This window comes from Bubalus kerabau, chromosome 15 (assembly GCF_029407905.1).
Source record: "Bubalus kerabau isolate K-KA32 ecotype Philippines breed swamp buffalo chromosome 15, PCC_UOA_SB_1v2, whole genome shotgun sequence".
NCBI lineage: Eukaryota > Metazoa > Chordata > Mammalia > Artiodactyla > Bovidae > Bubalus > Bubalus kerabau.
In genome coordinates, this window is record NC_073638.1 from 47,846,789 (window position 1) to 47,866,297 (window position 19,509).

Below are 19,509 nucleotides of genomic sequence, written 5' to 3' on the forward strand. Positions count from 1 at the left end.
ACAGAGAAAGATTTATTTAAAAATTAGGTAAGATTGAAAGAAAAGTCTAATGTCTTAATCAGTGCATTCTGTTTCTTAAAACATAGAAATGGAAATAATTTTGAAAGTAAACATATATTCTTATGATTTCAGTCACAGTGAAAGGGAACCAAAGAAAGAACAGACACCCTATGGGACTACTCCCTTATGTGCTAGAAATTACAGGTATTGTTTCAAACATTGTATTGTTTAACTTTCACAATACTAATCAGGTAAATTTTGTATAATTTTTTTCCCTTACAAATGAGATCCTGAGTATCACAGAATCTAGTTTACTTGCTAAGAGCCAGTGTGTAGAAACACAAAACCTATAATAAAATTCTAACAATCTTTGACAGGGAGAGCTGGTTGGAGTAGTCTGGACAGAGGCATAAAGGTGTCTAGGATATGGAAAAAGAGAGGTCGATAAAAAATAAAACAAAACAGTATGCCCTGAAAGCACAAACCTGTTTAATAGGACACTGATAAAGGTTTTATTTTTCATTAATTAATAGATCAAATATTTAAGCGGAGACACTTAGATGCTTTACATTTAGTATCATTTATCTTCTCACAATGATCTTATGTATGGTGCAATTTTTATATCAAGATTACTTTAAGAAAATAAGCACAGTGTTTAGGGATGTTATTCAAGATTATACTGCTAATGTGTAGAGAGACAGGTCTTGAACTCAAATACTCTGGATACAAAACTTCTTCTCTTAGTACATATCATTTATGATATTTTCTCCTTAATTCCTTGATGAATAAGGGACATCAAAGATAAACAGAGACACTGCTCAGCACTCATTCTTAAGAGAATGACTCCTAAACTAGGTGTTTGACGGTGTGCAAAAGTTGTTGAAAACCTTTCCTTCTTCTTAGCAGTCAGTGGCAGAGGAAATGAGATTGTAAAAATTTGGCAGAGACATCCTTTCAATACTACTCTTTTTTTATGAGGCATCAGTCATTTTTCCTTAGGATAAGGGAATGGTGAATTAAAATTTTCTCGTAATGCAAAAATGATATTGGGAAAATATGACAAAAACAAGTCTTACACCCTATTGATGAATTGTTGTTGTTATTTAGTCTCTAACTCATGTCTGACTCTGTGACCCCATGAACTGTAGCCCACCAGTCTCCTCTGTCCATGGGATTTCCCAGCCAAGAATACTGGGGTAGGTAGCCCTTTCATTCTCCAGGAGATCTACTCGACCCAGAGATTGAACCCACCTGTATTGAATGTCTCCTGCATTGGTAGGCAGATTCTTTACCAATGAGTCACCAAGGAAGCCTTTGATGAATTAAGGACATTTAAATTGAAGAAGATGGAGGGGTGGGGCAACAGTAGATAAGCAAAGGTGTCTTAGATGCACAAATATCAAGAGACACTACAAAGAAGTGAGTGTGAATCTAAGAAAGTTCAAGAGTTTGGCCATCACAGAGTTATGGGAGCATTACATTTCCCAGGATTGAAATATGGAAACATTTTCCGAGTAAAGGAACATGAAGAGAGTTTATAGATGAGAATTCCTTGGTTTGTGACATTGACAAATAAGACATCAGTATTACAGTCTAGGAAAACTGCAATACAATGGGGAGGAATACTCAGGGAGAGGGTTAAGATCAAGGGACCTGAGGAAGAAGACTCATCAAAAGCATCATATTCAAACTGAACATATTTTTTAACCCTCTAATCCAGTAGCTATATTTAGGTTGGTATCTCCAGTAAACATATTGACCATTTCCCTTGTTTTCAAATAGAAACTTCATCGTATATTCATTCTGTTTTCCACCATATACTCCCAGGATCCAGGCAGGTTTTTCTGACACATCTGCCTCCCAGTGATATTTCTGTGATGCGATAACTGGGGATCCCAGGACACCATGATCTTCAAAATCATCATTCTTATATATATTGTTTGGTTCCAAATCGCTCATATATCTCAATTGCTTCTGGTCCTCAGAAATGGCAAGGTCCTAGCAAGAAGATTCAGGAACATGTGAACTGTGGAAAAATTACAGAGTTGGATTAGGGCTATGATGTAGGTTTATTTGTAACACTGTAAAAGGGATCTTTAAACTAACTTGAATGGAAAGGTAGTGTGTGCGTGTGTATTGGGAGCGGAAACGGACATCTTAAAATATGAGACATAATAGAAAATGAAAAAGTCTAAAAGATGATGAAAATAGGGTGGCTTGATAACATTGTGATGTTTCCTTACCCCAGTAGCGTTGCACATCTGTCAGCCCTGAAATAATGATAATAAACCTTAATGTTACATATAAACAAGGGAGTCAGCTCTGAAATCTATTTTTTCCAGATTAGGGGAAGGGCTGTGGTGAGGTACTGAACTGATGAAAGAGAAATGAACAAACACTTGGTCACTTCCCATAAATATGACCACATTGTCAGCACAGAGTATCTGGGCTTTGCTGTCTCTATCCACATCTAGAAATTGGAGGCTGCTCCCCATTTTACCCCATCACAAGAATTCCATAGACACCCACTTTGGTAGCACTCCTCACCATTATACACTCGCTGTACGTCTGTCAGATCAAGAGCTGAACACATTCTCCTTTGTCCCTTGGGGAGTGTTCTGGGCTTCTTCAGGGTTAAGGTTTCACTCCTAGGGAAGGAAAAGATTGACTCCCACACGATTGACTCCCACACGATTGACTTCTTGTTCCTCTAAAACCACTGACTTTCACTCCACTGATGCACTTGAACTGTCTTGGGAAAGGAGAGACTGGACACCTGACTTTGGCGCCAGAAGGAATGTGCTGATGTCCACCTTCCTAGTTACCCTCCATGTGACCTGGGACTCTACTGACCTGTCAGAGGACAGTTTCTTCCTTCTTTAGTGAAATCATTAACTTCTCCCTCTCTAGCTCCTAGAAAGCATATGAAATTATTTGAAATAATATTTTGGTACCATAAAAAATTAATTTGTGGAAAGATCCCTGCATAGATACATGTTCCAGGGAGGTGTCAGAAAGTTAGGTAGCAGGACCTGGCTCCCAGGTGTTTGAGACATACCAGGTATGAGAACACTGTCTAGAGAGTCCCCAGATCTTCAAAGTCTGCTCCCCAATACACAGGCTCTCAGAATACCCCGAGATCTCAGGTTCTCTGGGAATAACGACAAACCCTTGAGAAACAGGACATTAGGTATACTCAAGTAACAGTGGCTTAAATTTCATGTGTTTGTAAAAATCTTGATGCTACCATGTACATGTGGAAATTCAAACACAAGGATGCTAACTTTCCATTCTGCCTTGTAGAGTATATGAGCAAGATGGGCCAATTGTTTGCAGAACAGCCATAATAGTCTTTGATATTCAAGTCTGTTTTTGGAAATCTAATCAGAAAGGTATAGAAGGGCCAAGTCTCTTCTATACTCAAGGCAAAATTCAAATATAAAGGAGTTCTCTCCAATTTGGGTGCTTGGCCAAGAAAGAAAACATGACTCTCCCAAGGTAATTCAAGCACCTACTAAATATGAAAGCTGAGTTGCATAAAGACACCAAGTGTGAATTAAATATTTGGGGTCACAGAAGTCTGTCATTGCAACGTCTTATTCCTATTATGGCTACTGACTAAACTCTGTGACTTTCAATGACCGCAATTATCTATGGTAGAAGTTGGTCCATTCTTAATCATTAGGAAAAATTTAGCCTTGATTTGTGAACAGAAATTGAAGGCAAATCTATATAACGTTTTTTCTGCCTTGAGCATTATTTCCCTCTAATTGGCCACCAGATAAATCTAGTCAGTGATTTTAATTATTTTTATTCCATAAATGGACTATCTCTGGTCTCCCACACGTACCTTTTCATGATGTTGTTCACATCCTAGTGAGGAAAAAAACATGAGTCAAGGAGTAATAGGTCCTCCCACCTAGACATCTTCATTACATCCCCACCACCCCTGATTGTGTGAATAGGATTGTCTCAATGTGAGAGCAAAAGTAAAGACAAGAGCAAGGCCAATCATTCTAGAAGACTCTTGTGACGCTGTCACATTTTCAACAAAGGTGAAATAGCTTTGACACTTGTAAAAGCAGGAGGCTTTTAGTATGTGCTGATGAGAGAACATAAAAAACCAACATATTCACTTTCCTCCAAAGGCATAAAATGCCCCATGAGGCTATTTGAATATTTAATGGTTCTTTAATTTAGTCAACAAAAGTATCAAGTGTTATACTATTATTTGCCAAGCTTGAAGTCAAGCTTTGGAGAATCATCAAGGAATACATAATCCTAATATTCCTCAAGCTGTTTACATGGCTTTTATGAGGCTGGAAGTAAAAAATGTATTAATGTATGTGTTTTTCATGTCTCTCTAGCCTCATTTTACACACTATCAGTAATCTCTTTCACTCCCTTAAGTTCAGCATACACACGGGCAGTTGATTTCCAAATCTTTACTTTTACTCAGTTTTGTCTTTTCAGTTCAGTTCAGTCGCTCAGTCGTGTCCAACTCTTTGCAACCCCATGAATCAAGGCATGCCATGCCTCCCTGTCCATCACAAATTCCCAGTGTTCACTCAAACTCATATCCGTAGGGACGATGATGCCATCAAGCCATCTCATCCTCTTTTGTCCCCATCTCCTCCTGCCCCCAATCCCTCCCAGCATCAGAGACTTTTCCAATGAATCAACTCTTCACATGAGGTGGCCAAAGTACTGGAGTTTCAGCTTTAGCATCAGTCCTTCCAAAGAACACCCAGGACTGATCTCCTTTAGAATGGATTGGTTGGATCTCCTTGCAATCCAAGGGACCCTCAAGAGTCTTTTCCAACACCACACTTCAAAAGCATCAATTCTTTGGCACTCAGCTTTCTTCACAGTCCAACTCTCACATCCATACATGACCACTGGAAAAACCATAGCCTTGACTAGATGGGCCTTTGTTGGCAAAGTAATGTCTCTGCTTTTGAATATGCTATCTAGGTTGGTCATAACTTTGCTTCCAAGGAGCAAGCATCTTTTAATTTCATGGCTGCAATCACCCTCTGCAGTGATTTTGGAGCCCCAAAAAAGAAAGTCTGACACTGTTTCCACTGTTTCAGCATCTATTTTCCATGAAGTGATGGGACCAGATGCCATGATCTAGTTTTCTGAATGTAGAGCTTTAAGCCAATTTTTCACTCTCCACTTTCACTTTCAACAAGAGGATTTTTAGTTTCTCTTCACTTTCTGCCATAAGGGTGGTGTCATCTGCATATCTGAGGTTATTGCTATTTTTCCCAGCAATCTTTGTCTCTTAAATGCTTATTAATCTATTCAGTAAAAAATGAGTCACAAGAATCAGTAATACAGGATGTCTAATATGTAACTTACTATTCATCAACTAAACTGTCTCCTCTCTTGTATCCCATTTTCATAATGTTACCAATAAGGATTCAGTCACTGTCCAAAAACTAGAGCATTTATCTGCACTTTAGTTTGTGCTGAATCAGTTTTGTTCAAGTCCTTAAAAGTTTGTAGCCATCTAATCTTCTTAATCATCAGAGATGTTGTTTTCTTTGAGCAGATATTTATCAGTATATTTGCTGTCTTTAGTATTAGACTTATTTCCATGTTACCAAAAACTAGTACAACAGCTGGGTCCACACCCAAAAAAACAAAAAACAAAGTCTCTCTGTTGTTTTCTTTTATATGACAAAAATCAAAGAAAACTGCAATAAGTAGAAAATTTTGTGAATACAGTTACAACTTTAATCAATGCTTAATTTTGAAGCTCCAAACTCGTCATCAGAATCTGGTCTATGTCTTTCTGCAATTCTATTTACTCCATCTATGTTGACTTTTGGAGAAGGAAATGACATCCCACTCCAGTATTCTTGCCTGGAGAATTCCATGGACAGAGGAGTCTGTTGGGGTATAGTCCACGGGTTGCAAAGAGTCAGACACAACTGAGCAACTATCATTCATATTGACTTTATTCTCAGTTAATGAAGAAAACAAAAATCTCCTGACATAAACTCCAGAAGAAAAGAGAATTTTTCTTCCCATTATTCTGAAAAGTTCAGATGCTTGCAGGCATTAGCCTGTAGGATTGGGTGCAATATTAAAAGCATCATTGTGCTGTTGCTAGAACGAAATGAAGCAGTGGTACAGGAAGTTTCTGTTTTTACTGAAATGCACTTGGTGTTAGGAGTAGATCATGATGGGATAGGAAACATTCTAATCATTAGAGAAACTATTAGGAAAAAAGAAAAAATATACATAGTTAGAAAATAACAAAACAATATTTTATACCAGACATATTTAACACAAAAGAAGCAAGTTGAAGTGAAAGAGAAGAATGAAAACTAGCCGTACGATATGCAAATAAAAAATGATAAATTTAACCAGGTCAATGATTGCATTATTAAATGGCATTATATTAATACCCCCATTAAAAGGAAGATTTTTTGACTTGATAAAAAGCTACTATTGCTATCTATAAGACATATATTTTGCATTCAATGATACAAGAATGGTGAAGTTAAAAACATAGAAAGCTATATATCATACGAACAGTAATGTTCAAGTGTTCATATCACAGATTCTGGGGTTTCTTGCCCAGTGTTACCTGCAGCATTTCCATTGTTGACCCTTTCAAACGATGTTCCACATCTGAGATGAGATTTCTCACCAGCTGGCTCTGCTGAATCAGCACATGCTCAGAGTCTGCCAGGTTACGTAGACCAACTTCCTCCTTCCTCTTCAGTTTTTGCAGTTCCTTCCCCTTCTCATATTTAAGGTTCTTTCTCAGTTTCTGAAACACTGCCTTGACATTTTGTCTCTCACGTTGCATTTGATCCTTCAGGAGTATGAGAAAGAGAGAGAGGAAGACAGAGAGAGAGAAAGGAGGGAAGCAATGATTAGGGAAGCTCACATGACATTTCTTTTTTCTCTACATCACAATTCAAAATAATAGTTCCAAGTCTGCATTGTTGAAGACAACTCACAGCCAAATGGGACCCCTGGCTGTGACTCAGTCTTCACACAGATGTCCAGGATGCTCGTGCCTTCCTGTATTACTCTTGACTCCCTCCCACCACCTTCTGCTAAGGTTGAAAGCTGAGGACAGGTGTAAGTTGCTCAGTTATGTCTGACTGAACTATGAAAGTGTAAGTGAAAGTCACTCAGTTGTGTCCAACTCTTTGTGACCCCATGGACTATATAGTCCATGGAATTCTCCAGGCCAGAATACTGGAGTGGGTAGCCTATCCTTCTCCAGGGGATCTTCCCAACCAAGGAATCAAACCGGGGTCTCCTGCATTGAAGGCAGACTCTTGAACAGCTCAGCTACCAGGGAAGCCAGGACAGAGCTATGAGCCATTGCCAAATGTCTCAATCAGAAGAGTCAAGGACAAAAACATACAACAGGAATGGAATCTGAAGTTCCCTTGTTATCCTCATGAGAGATGCCCTCTGTATAAATACCTCCCTTCCAGGATCTATGTTCATCTGTGATATGTTCCCTTTTTAGCACCACCCCCTCAGGGATAGGATGAAGGAAAAGACTAATCAAATGACAACTGTCAGGGAACAAAGAGGAAGGCCGCTACTTGTGACCACCCAAGGTCCTGTCCAAGATATCTGTTTAAATCCCTCAGGAAGTGCCTTCTCCTACCTTCCAGGCAGCAATGTCTCCTCTGACTTTAACTTCCAACTCCTCGGCTTCCAGCTGCTTCTCCCTCAGCTTCTCTAGAGCTTCTTGGAGTTTCTTCTGTGAGAAAAGAACCACACAGAGTCAAGCTATGGGCTTTCTCAGCATCACTGTAGAGGATAAATGAGAGAGAAATGAGGCAGATTTCCAAAGAGAATCCACTTTACAAAAACTGTAGAGAACAGCTATTAGAATCTATGACCTGGGAGAAAACCTGAGGAGGGGAATGTATTCTTAAGACTCAAGAGATAGGAGCCAGCATTCTCTTTCCAAAGAAGAGTGGTCCTCTTTGTTCTAGAGAAACCTGATCCTGCAGCAGGGAAACAACACACCTCAATCCACCCAGTGTCCTCATTACCCTCCTGACCAAAATTATCATGAGAGCTTCTTTGGGCATCAGATCTCCACCTACTTCTGACTAAAAGTCTGTGTGTAGGATCATTACTTTGTAATTGGGGGAATTCACAGAAACATCCCTCACACATCAGAAGGTGGGCATAGGATGAAAAGAGATCACAGGCCTCAAGTCCATGGTGACCAGGTAAACAAAGTCCAATGCAAAGTGGAGATTTCCCCTCAAGTAACACTTTATGATCTGTCTTTCCTCCATTCTGCTCTCTTACCTGATAGTCCTGGGCAACCTCTTCCATGAGGAATGTGTGGTGACCATGGTGCTCCTGGGACCGCTCACAAAGCCAGCAAATGACTTCCCTGTCCTCCTCACAGAAGAGCATGAGTTTCTCTCCATGGCGCAGACAGAGATTTCTCTCTTGCTCCACCTCTGGGCTCAACTTGACCTCTCTGAGCCTCTGTACTATGTTGGCCACATGCCTATTAGGCCGCAGGTTTCGAGGCTCATAACTAATTCTGCACACAGGGCACCTTCTGTCCTCGTCTTGGTCATTCATGGACACCATGTTGTTTGCAGTGATGCAGGCTTGGCAGAAGCTGTGGCCACAGTCAAGGCTCAGGGGTTCTGTCAGAAGCTCCAGGCAAATGGGGCAGGTCACCTCCTGCTGTAGGTTCACCACAATTCCTGAAGCCATGAGAGTTGCTCAACTGCTCCAACTTGTCCTGACTTCTGAGGATTCTCTTTCTCAGAGATCCCTGAGTGTTGGAAAGTTTAAAAGGGGACTGAGTTAGAAAGATAGAAATGCAATATATTAGTTGTGAATAAATCAAGTATAGTCCAAGACCAGATTATTGAGGAACAAAAGTGAACCATGAAGATACAAGATAAGAAGCTTGGTGACCTGGCAAAAAGACATTTCATAATACTTTTAATTTATTTATTTATTTTTTTAATTGAAAGGGAATTTGCTGTATGACTCAGGGAACTCAAACCAGGACTCTATACCAACTAGAGGGGCGGGATGAGGAGGGTGGTGGGAGAGAGGTTCAAGAGGGAATGGACATATGTATATCTATAGCTGATTTAAGTTGATATTTGCTAGAAACCAAAGATCCATCTAGTCAAGGCTATGGTTTTTTCAGTGGTCCTGTATGGATGTGAGAGTTGGACTGTGAAGAAAGTTGAGTGCCGAAGAATTGATGCTTTTGAACCGTGGTGTTGGAGAAGACTCTTTAGAGTTCCTTGGACTGCAAGAAGATCCAACCAGTCCATTCTGAAGGAGATCAGCCCTGGGATTTCTTTGGAAGGAATGATGCTAAAGCTGAAACTCCAGTACTTTGGCCACCTCATGTGAAGAGTTGACTCATTGGAAAAGACTGTGATGCGGGGAGGGATTGGGGGCAGGAGGAGATGGGGGCAAAAGAGGATGAGATGGCTGGATGGCATCACTGACTCGATGGATGTGAGTCTGAGTGAACTCCGGGAGTTGGTGATGGACAGCGAGGCCTGGCGTGCTGCAATTCATGGGATAGCAAAGTCGGACACGGCTGAGCAACTGAACTGAACTGAATACAATTCTGTAAAGATATTTCATAATAATTTTAAATACTTTACTCTTGATTCATGTCACATGACAAATTCCATCCTTATCTGTGGAATTATTTTCATTATTTAATTTTACTAAACAAAAGGATGACCTGACACTTTTTCCACTAAGATCCTTATGTGACCCACCATCTTTCCATACCCCAAATATCCTCAGTATCAAAATATCAGTATGACTGTCTCTTGTACTTCAGTAAACTCTCCTTAAGTGTTCTCTTATCACATAGACCTGCTCTGAAGACTTAACACAATGTAATCATTGTCATCATCTGTTGGATGTTTACAATGATTTCCCTCATTGTCATGACATTATTTTACTATATGACAAGGATTCCCAGGTGGCTTAGTGGTCAAGAATCTGCCGGCCAATACTGGCGATGCAGGTGACTCGGGTTCAATTCCTGGGTCAGGAAGATCCTCTGGAGGAGGAAATGGCAACCCACTCCAGTAATCTTGCTGGGAAAATCCCATGGACAGAAGAGTCTGGCAGGCTTCAGTCCATGAGGTTGCAAAGAGTCTATCACAACTGAGCACATACATACAATATTTGACTGTGTGTGTCTGTACATGGTGAAAGCAAACCCATTATCAGATATGTAAAGAGAGATGGTGACTCACAGAGATCACGTATCTTCAATACACAGAGTGGAACTAAACCTAATGTATTAGCGGTCCTCCTTTAGGGGCCTGTCTCCTACCCATTGAGCTAATCAAAGACAAAGGCAAATTAATGGACTCAATTAATATCCAACGCAGTGGGGGTGTGGAAGTGAAGAAGGGAAGAGATACAGATCACTTGGGAGGTACTGGGAAGTCTTAGTGGGTAAACAGTGATTTCACCTTGGCCTGAAAATAGGTCAAGGATATTGATAGGAGCCCAGAGATGTGTGTGTGTAAGAGGATTATAGGGAGGGAGGTAGTATCAATATACTCAACCAATCACACAAGTCAGGTATTTGAAAACACATAAACACAGGAGAAATAAATGTACGTCTTGAGAAAAAAAAAAACTCTCAATATATTGGGCAAGATCATTCGACTAATTATCACTAATAAGTAACATATGTTAACAACTAAATTAATATCCATAAAAAGAAATATGAGTCTAAACAGAAGATTTAAACCACTATTAACTTGATATTCACCTTGAAATTAATAGTAAATAAAAATTCAGTCTTAGGTGCATATATATATATACTTGTATACATACAAAAGAACAAATGTGGAAAACATTACCAAAAAGATGCAGATGTTGTTTAGAAATCAAATAATTGGAGAAAATAAGGGCTATCCAAGAATTTCAGCTTGAAAATACAACAGTGAAAGTGCAAACTGAAGAAGATAAAGGAAACATGGAATGAGAAAGAAGAAAAAACGTTCCAGGTAGAGGAAATGAGTTGTATGTAGAAGACACATCATCTTGTATGAGTTTGAAAAGGCCAGCGTGGCTGGTGTACAGAAGACTGCGGGGCTTTCTGCATCACAAGAGGCTGCAGTGCCATTAAACATGACACTTCCCAAATTATATAACTTTCAGGGACCCATCTCCAAGAGTCAGGAGAAGTTATCAATGTTTTCCCATCAGAGAGGAGTAGGGGCATGACCAGCTGTGCCCTTGGGCTGTGAGATGTTGGATGGACCCAGTGTGGAATAGGGAGGATTAGGTAGGATGCAGGCACAGTTGCTCAGTGGAGAGATGATGATAGCTCGAGGGACAGGGTGATGAAGGAAATGCTGGGCAGCAGGTGAGAGTGGGAGATAAGAAGAGGTATAAGGACAAGATTGGGAGTTGGACTATATATGTGGGGACAAGGGGTAACACCAGTTCTGGAATCTTTCTTCCTGTAAAGGTAATATTGGCTTACTCTTCTAAGTTTTGCTGTTATTGTTGTTGTTTGTTTTGTGTTGTGTGTGTATGTGTGTGTGTTTTGTTCTTCTGGGAAGCCTACTGGGTTACAGTAAAGTGAAAAGTCAGCAGACTTTTGAGAAGGTAACAGGCAGAAAGGCCAGGGATCTCCAAACGGAGGAAATAGGCTGCAAGTGTCAGACATCTTTTATGTCTCCCTTAAGCGGCAGGAGGAAACAAGCTACCAGCGTCAGAATGTTTTCCTTCTTTATACAAAGTTAAAAGAAGGTTTCTCTTAAAATTCTGTGTTGTCATGATGACACCTGGTTCTGCATGAACTTAACTTTTCTCAAACCTTGAGTTTTTCTTATGGAAATGTTTTTCATAAGCTATGTTAATGAAACTATGTATTTGCTTTGGAATTTGCATTTCTTCCCTGGCTCAGAAAAAGCATCTGCCTACAATGTGGGAGGCCCAGGTTCGATCCCTGGGTCAGGAAGATCCCCTGGAGAAGGAAATGGCACCCCACTTCAGTACTCTTGCCTGGAAAAGCCCATGGACAGAGAAGCCTGGTAGGCTACAGTCCGTGGGGTCACAAAGAGTCAGACACGACGGAGTGACTTCACTTTCACTTTCACCTTGCCTTTCTTCAAAGTGGTTCCACCTAAGACTAAATTTTTTTCCTTTTCTCAAATCTTGGGCAGATAATGGCTCAACAAACCAGTATTCATATCAATTGTTTGATGGCTGGGGGATGATATACCTCATGCCATCCTATCTCAAAAATGCATATTGTGGGAGAGGGGCCTGGTGAAACTCCCTCAGCCTTGAGGTGTCTCTCTTATCTGATTAATAGCTTTCTAACAGACATAAAACAGCTTGCTAAAACTAGCAAGGGGGGCACTATTTCTTCCCCTTTCTGATGTCTATGTCAGAAGCTTTGTCTATCTCTTTTATACTTTAATAAAAATTTGTTAAACAAAAGCTCTGAGCGATCAAGCCTTGTCACTCACCCCAGATTGAATTCCTGTCCTCTGGAGGCCAAGAATCCTGGTGTCTTTCATGGCTCAGCAGCAACCTTTCACTTTAAGGCCACATTTTTGACAGTAAAACTAGTTTAGATGTATCAAGTGCATTTTGGCCGGCGCATAAGATAACACGTTAATGAATATCAAGGTCAGGGGTAGACATTATATCATTTTATGGCAAAAATATGGTGAGGGGCCTCCAATTATTTCTCATCCTATTCAAGATCCAGCTACTGCTGAGATGCATCAAGAGCCTATAAAGAAGGGAGGCACAGAGCATGCATTCAGACGTGAAATGGCAAAATGAATTTTCCTTGCAGTGCTCCAAGGATCTAATATCAAAGCAGCTAGATCCACAAGAGACATGAAGGAACTAGTTCTCATTCCTGAAGGATGACACCCCCACCACTGTCTAAGCAGTGATACAGGCTTCCCTCGGCAACAGGAAGATAGATGTGGGAACATGAGTGGCATCTGCCTGATGAAACCTCAAGTCATTTGACTCCCATAATGTCAGAAGCTTGATCCTTACCTTTGATCTTTTAACTTGGAGCTCATGAAAATACAAACTGAGAACACCTCAGTTACAACAGCCAAAGACAAGCATCAGTTCAGTCAGTTCAGTCAGTTCCGTCAGTTAAGTCGTTCAGTCATGTCCGACTCTTTGCAACCCCCTGAATTGCAGCACGCCAGGCCTCCCCGCTGCTTGTAATAGTTCCCCTCCCCAGACATATCTTCAGTCAGCACTCTCAGCAGGAAGTCTGCAAGTTGGGCTTTTCCCCCTTTAGAACAGCTTCCACACAACAAATAAAACTCACCCAAGAAGATTTAATTTTTTCTACTGTGTCTCTCAAACTCTGTCTTCTACAAACCACTCAGCTATCCTCAGACACCAGTGGAGAAGCTGTGATTCCTTGGAGAAGAGTGAAGGCAGGACCTGGGCAGATGTTTTCAGGATTCAGTCACCACATCAAAGGCCTGACCACCCCTGAAAAGATTCCTAGTAGAAGGTGAGGGGAAATGAAAGTTAAATTCAAGGGTGTGGAGTAAGGGCAGGAAAGGACAAGATAAACTGCAGACCAATAGAAGCTCTCCGTATAGGTTCTATGGGCAATGACAAGGCTTTTGTGCCTGAGCCTGGTGGGTCAGTGATAGTTATTTTCTATCTCAGCTCTTCTCCGGGAAACTGTTCGCCTGTCTATTCTCCTTTGGAAAACTAACCTTACAGAGCAAGTTAATTTCACAGACACCCAACTTGTCTTGTTTCCTTACTAATAAGCTGTCTGGAGGAAAGAGTAAAGTACCCCCCTTTACCCCAGTGAACACCCACACTGAGGATTTCCCTGAGGCAGCAACACTGCTGTGCTCTCCCCCGGCCCGTGTCCATAAGCGGAAGTAAGTGAATCTGGCCGGTCTATCCTGTTAGGTCATGTTAGAGGAAATGGCTCAACAAATCTCAAATCACTCAGATGGTCGGTCAGAGGGGCGATCACAGAGCAGTTGTTCACTGATGCCGACTTTCGGGAGATGGATGTCATATGACCAAATTGACACTTTTCCTAAATAGGCTGAAAAAAATGAAACTGTAGGAGTGTCATTTATTGGGCAATGTCATCTAATATTATTTAACATATAATCCTTATGATCTTAATATAATAATGATAAAGAAGGAAAATTAGTGAGATGGTTAATTTTATGTGTCAACAAGGGGCTTCCCAGGTAGCTCAGTGGTAAAGAATCTGTCTACCTATTCAGGAGACCCAGGAGACATAGGTTCAATCCCTGTATTGGGAAGATCCTCTGGAGTAGGAAATGGCAACCCACTCCAGTATTCTTGCCTGGAAAATTTCATGGACAGAAAAGTCTGGCAGGCTACCATCGAAGGGGTGGCAAAGAGTCAGACACAACTGAGCACACACGTCAGCAAGACTAGTCACTGGGTGCCCAGATTAGATACTCTTTCTGGGGTGTCTGTGAGTGTGTTGTTTACAGATGAGATGAGAAGTGCAGCTGAAGACTCAGTAGTTTGCTTTCCCCAAGTTGGTTGGACATCATCTAATTTGTTGAAGGAGTGAGAGCTAAGATATGAGTATGTGCATACACATACAGACACAGAAACCGGAAAAAAATCCTCCTGAGAATCTCTTGTCAAATCAAAGGTTGTCCAAAGTTAACAAAACTGGGAATTCTGGGGAACAAGTAGGGATGAGAGCAGATATTCCTGATCCACTTTATTTTTTTTTTAAACTTTGATTCTGTTGGAGTGTTTAAATATTAAGAAGAACCTCTGTAATGTTTCTATAAGGCCTACACCAATTAAAATTTTCATCAATACTGTACCAGTGTTCCGTTTTTCCTTCCTCCTCACCAACATTTGGTATTTGTGCTATTTATTTTCTCTTTGTATTTGTGCTGTTTTTGACGACAGTCATTTTGACAGATGTTAGGTGATATTTCTTTGTGGGTTTGATGAAAATCAAACCTGATGATTGGCAATGTTAAGAAATTTTTCATGTGCCTGTTAGAAATCTATGTCTTTTTTAGAAAAATGTCTATTCCAGGCTTCTATTGATTTGTTACTGGGGTCTTTGTTTTTTTGATGTTGAGTTCTATGAGCTATTCATAAATTTTGATATTAACCCCTAGTGGTCATATCATTTGCAAATATTTTCTCCCTTTCCATATGTTGTCTTTTCATTTGGCCAATTGTTTTGCTTGTTGTGCAGAAGCTTTTAATTAGGTCTCATTCTTTTTTTGTTTTTGTTTTTGCTTCTATTTCTTTTGCCTTAGGAGACAGATTCAAAAACATATTGCAATGATTTGTTATAAAAAACTGTCTCACCTACATTCTCTTTTAGGAGTTTTATGGTTTCAGGGCTTACATTTAGGGCTTTAATCCATTTTTAATTTACTTTTGTATGCGGTCTGAGGAGATGTTCAACTCTATTCTCTTACATATAACTGTCCAGTTTTCTCAGCATCAGTCATTGATGAAATTCCACGACACTTTCTTTAGTCTTTTCCTGAGAAGAGAATCTGTAACTGGGAGAAACATATAGATTTCTATTCTTTTCAGCAGGAGGTGGCTTCATTTCTGTGGTCAGGAACCTCTGTGAGAAAGTGAGTGCCACACGGTGAACCGATCTTTTCTTTTGTATGTAGATATTCAGATCTTCATTTTCTCATAACTAGGCACTTGATCCTGAACTGGAGAACGGAGCATTCCAGTAAAAGAAAAGGCATCAATGTCCCTGGACAGTCATTTGTCAATAATTCAAGAGTACAAAATTTTCCTAGTAAGTCCGAATTTTAGTCATAGTAGCAGTGGGCAGACAGGAAGGCAGAGGTCAAAGGGAAAATTTTAAAGCCCAATTATTTTCTGTTTTCAAGAATCAGTACTAAGATATTGAGTGTGCATACAAACACACACACACAAAGAGAAACACTGGAAAAGTCCTCCTTGATAACCCTTCTCTCATCAAAGGTCTTCCTAAAATGAGAAAGTTGAGAATTCCTGAGAACAAACAGGAATAAAAGCAGTGATAGCTTAAACAGATAATCCATTTTATTTCTTGAGAAAGAAAAAATGAACTATGATTTGGTTGGAGGAAGACTGGGGAAAAAATTCCAAAAGACATGGGGATTCCATCAGTCCCTGAAAGAATATTCATTTCAGAAATAATTCTTTCACTAATCTCACTGAAGGAAGATAGCAGACTTTTCTCTTCCTTCTTGTGGACTTTCACCTCAATGCAAAAGTCTGACCAGGGCTCAGAAAACATTTATCTGCACCACTGTTAAGAGATCCCATGACTACACTTTAGAGTATTAATGTACCACTGGGAATGTAATCACTGTGAATTTTTTAAAGCTGGATAAACAGACCATGGGTTTCTCTGGTGGCTCAGACAGAAAAGAATCAGCCTACAATGCAGGAGACCTGGGTTCGATCCCTGAGTCAAGAAGATCCCCTGGAGAAGGGCATGGCTACCCACTCCAGTATTCATTCCATGGTCAGAGGAGCCTGGCAGGCTATAGTCCATGGGGTCGCAAAGAGTTACATATAACTGAGCAACTTGCACTTTCAAACAGACCACAAAGTAAAAATCAACTTCAGTGAAATAACATTAATACAGAAAATGTTTAAAATGTGAGATAATGTGGCTATCCAAAAACATTTATTTAGCAATTAGGTAAGAATGAGAAAAAATTGCAATTCGTCAATCAATTTATTCTGTTTCTTAAAACAAAGAAATAATGTTGAAAATAAAGTAACATGCATTCTGAAATTGATTTATTTCAATCACAGTGAGAACGAAACAAAAAGGAATAGACATTTATACTGGGCTTCCCCTTATGGGCTTGAAACTACAGAAGTTATTGCAAATGTTGTATTGTTTAATTTTCACAATATTAATCAGGTGATTTTTTTATATGAGAAACTGAACTCCATAGAGTTTAGTTTACTTGATAAAAGCTATTATGTAGAAACATAAGAATTATAATAAAATTCTGTGATCACACACACACACACTTTTCTATGGCAGGAAGAGCTAGAGTAGTCTTGACGCAGCACAAAGGAATCTAGGATCTGAAAAATGAGACTTCAGTGAAAAGAACCATAGTATTCCTGAAGGAACAAATCTATTTAATGAGACACTGACATAGGTTCTTTGTTTAGTAATTAATAGATAAAATATTTATTATTGAGACAGTTAAATGCAACTTCACACTGAGTTGCATTTAATTTTTCACAATGATCTTGTGTATGGTACAATTTTATAAAAAGATTATTTTAAGAAAATAAATGTATCACTTAAATATGCTATTTAAGTTTACACTTCTAATATGTAGAGACAGGGCTTGAACTTAGACACTCTGAACACAAAACTTTCATTCTTAGTACATATCATGTATGATATTGTTTTCTCAATTTCTTAATGAACATGGGCATCATGGATAAACTGAGACACAGCTCAGCACTCACTCTTTAGTGAAGGACTCCTATACTAGGTCTAATATACAAACATTGTTGAAAAGCTTTCTTTCATTTTCTCAGTCAGTGGCAGAGCAAATGAGATTGTAAAATTTGGCAAAGGTGTTACATCAATACTGCTCTTTCTTTATGGGGCATCCATCATTTTACCATGGATTATGGAAAATTAATTAAGATTTCCTAACACATACATGATATTGGGGAAAATATGACACAAGGGAAGTTGTTCACCCTCCTAATGAATGAAGGATGTTCAAATGGAAAAAAAAGAGAGGCAGCAAGGAAAAAGGGTAAGAATGTTGCAGATAAGCACAGGTGTGTCAGATGCACTTACAGTAAGAGGCACTATAGAGGAGTGAGTGTGAATGTAAGAAGACTCAACAGCTTGGTGAGCACAGAGTCATGGGGGCATCACAGTTCATAGGATTGAAATATGGAACTATGTTCTGAGGAAAGGAGCATGAAGAGAATTTATAAATGGGAAACCCATGGTTGGTGACATTGAGAAATAAGACAGTGCGAGCCTCATAGTCTAGGAAAACCCCAACACGATGGGGAGAAACACTCAGGGAGAGGATTAAAATCTCAGGACCTGAGAAGAAAGACTCAAAGGCATTATATACAGAACCATGTTTTAACCCTATGACCCAATAGCCATTTTTAGGTTGATATCTTGAATAAACATTTTGAGAATTCCCACAATTTATATTTATAGGATTACCGAATGAAAAAACATTTGTATAACTTTTATTTTCATAATTTCCAAATTTTGATGATAGTATCATGGTATTTTCACATTCTTCACCACATACCCCCAGGATCCAGGCACTTTTCTTTGACACGTCTACCTCCCAGTAATGTCTCCCTGATGTGATAACTGGGGAGCCCAGGACACCAAAATATTCATAATTATCATTCCAATACGCATTAGAGCATTGGTCACTGGATGCATATCTCACTTGTCTCTGATCCGGAGAAATGACAACATTTGCACTCTTGGGAGAATTCAGGGTCACCTGAACTGTTGAAAAATATAGGCTTGGGTTAGGGTAATGATGTAGTTTTCTTGTGACATTTTGAAAGGGATCTTTAGAATGACTTGACTGGAAAAGTAATATGTTTGCATGTGTTGGGAGGGAAAACATGGGTCTTAAAACATGAGACCTACTAGAAAATGAAAACTTCTAAAAGATGATGAGAACAGGGTGGCTTGATTATACTGTGGTGTCTCCTTACCCCAGTAGCGTTGCACATCTGTCAGCTCTGAAATGAGAAAAAAAAATCCACAATATTAAATATAAGCAATAGAGTCAGCCCTGAAATCTATTTTCTTCCAGATGAGGGAAATGGCCATGATGAGGTAGTGAACTGGCGAAAGACAGGATGAACCAAGCCTGCGGTCACCCCCCATAAATATGACCACATCATTAGCACATAGCGTCTAGGCTTTGCTGTCTCCATCCACACATAGAAATTGGAGCCCCCTACCTATTTTCCCTTCGTCAAAGAAGCCCTCCTACACCCACTTGGGTAGCATTCCTCACCATTAAACACACGCAGTATCTCTCTTAGATCAGGAGCTCGAAACACTCTCCTCTGTTCCTTGGGGAAAGATTTTGGCTTCTTCAGAGCCAAGGTTTCACTCCTAGGGAAGAGAAATTTGATGCTCAGAAATGTGATTGTTTTTTTCCCTCTAAACCACTGGCTTGCTATATGTTCACCTTGTTTATGGGCTTGAATTATCTTTCCTGGGGACCTTGGGAAAGAAGAGAGTGGATGCCTGATCTTGGAGCAAGAAACAACGTGTTCATGTCTACCTTCACAGGTACACTCTGTGTGATCTGGATGGTCTTAAAATGTCAGAAGGGGAGTTTCTTCCTTCTATAATGAAATCATTAACCCATCATACTCCACCTCCTAGGGATCATATGAAATTATATGAAGCAATGGATTTAACAAAACAAAACTTTGGTATCTAAAAAAAATAATTTGTGGAAC

At 39.7% G+C, this 19,509-nt stretch overlaps 1 protein-coding gene and 1 pseudogene across 2 annotated transcripts in view; both read right to left on the reverse strand.

Moving 5' to 3' along the window:
• On the reverse strand, positions 1-18,734 carry LOC129629057 (tripartite motif-containing protein 5-like; annotated as a pseudogene).
• The window catches only part of LOC129629055 (tripartite motif-containing protein 5-like), a 19,408-nt gene continuing 16,350 nt past the window's right edge, over positions 16,452-19,509 (reverse strand). The window contains exons 6-8 of one of the 2 annotated variants that reach the window (XM_055548838.1): positions 19,056-19,156; positions 18,748-18,774; positions 16,452-18,532 (exon numbers count right to left, since the gene is read on the reverse strand). In XM_055548838.1, the coding sequence (XP_055404813.1) occupies positions 17,889-18,532; positions 18,748-18,774; positions 19,056-19,156 (772 nt within the window). In that variant the 3' untranslated portion in view covers positions 16,452-17,888. Of the gene's footprint in view, positions 18,533-18,679; positions 18,775-19,055; positions 19,157-19,509 lie in introns of both variants that reach the window. The other variant, XM_055548839.1, reaches the window with a different exon arrangement.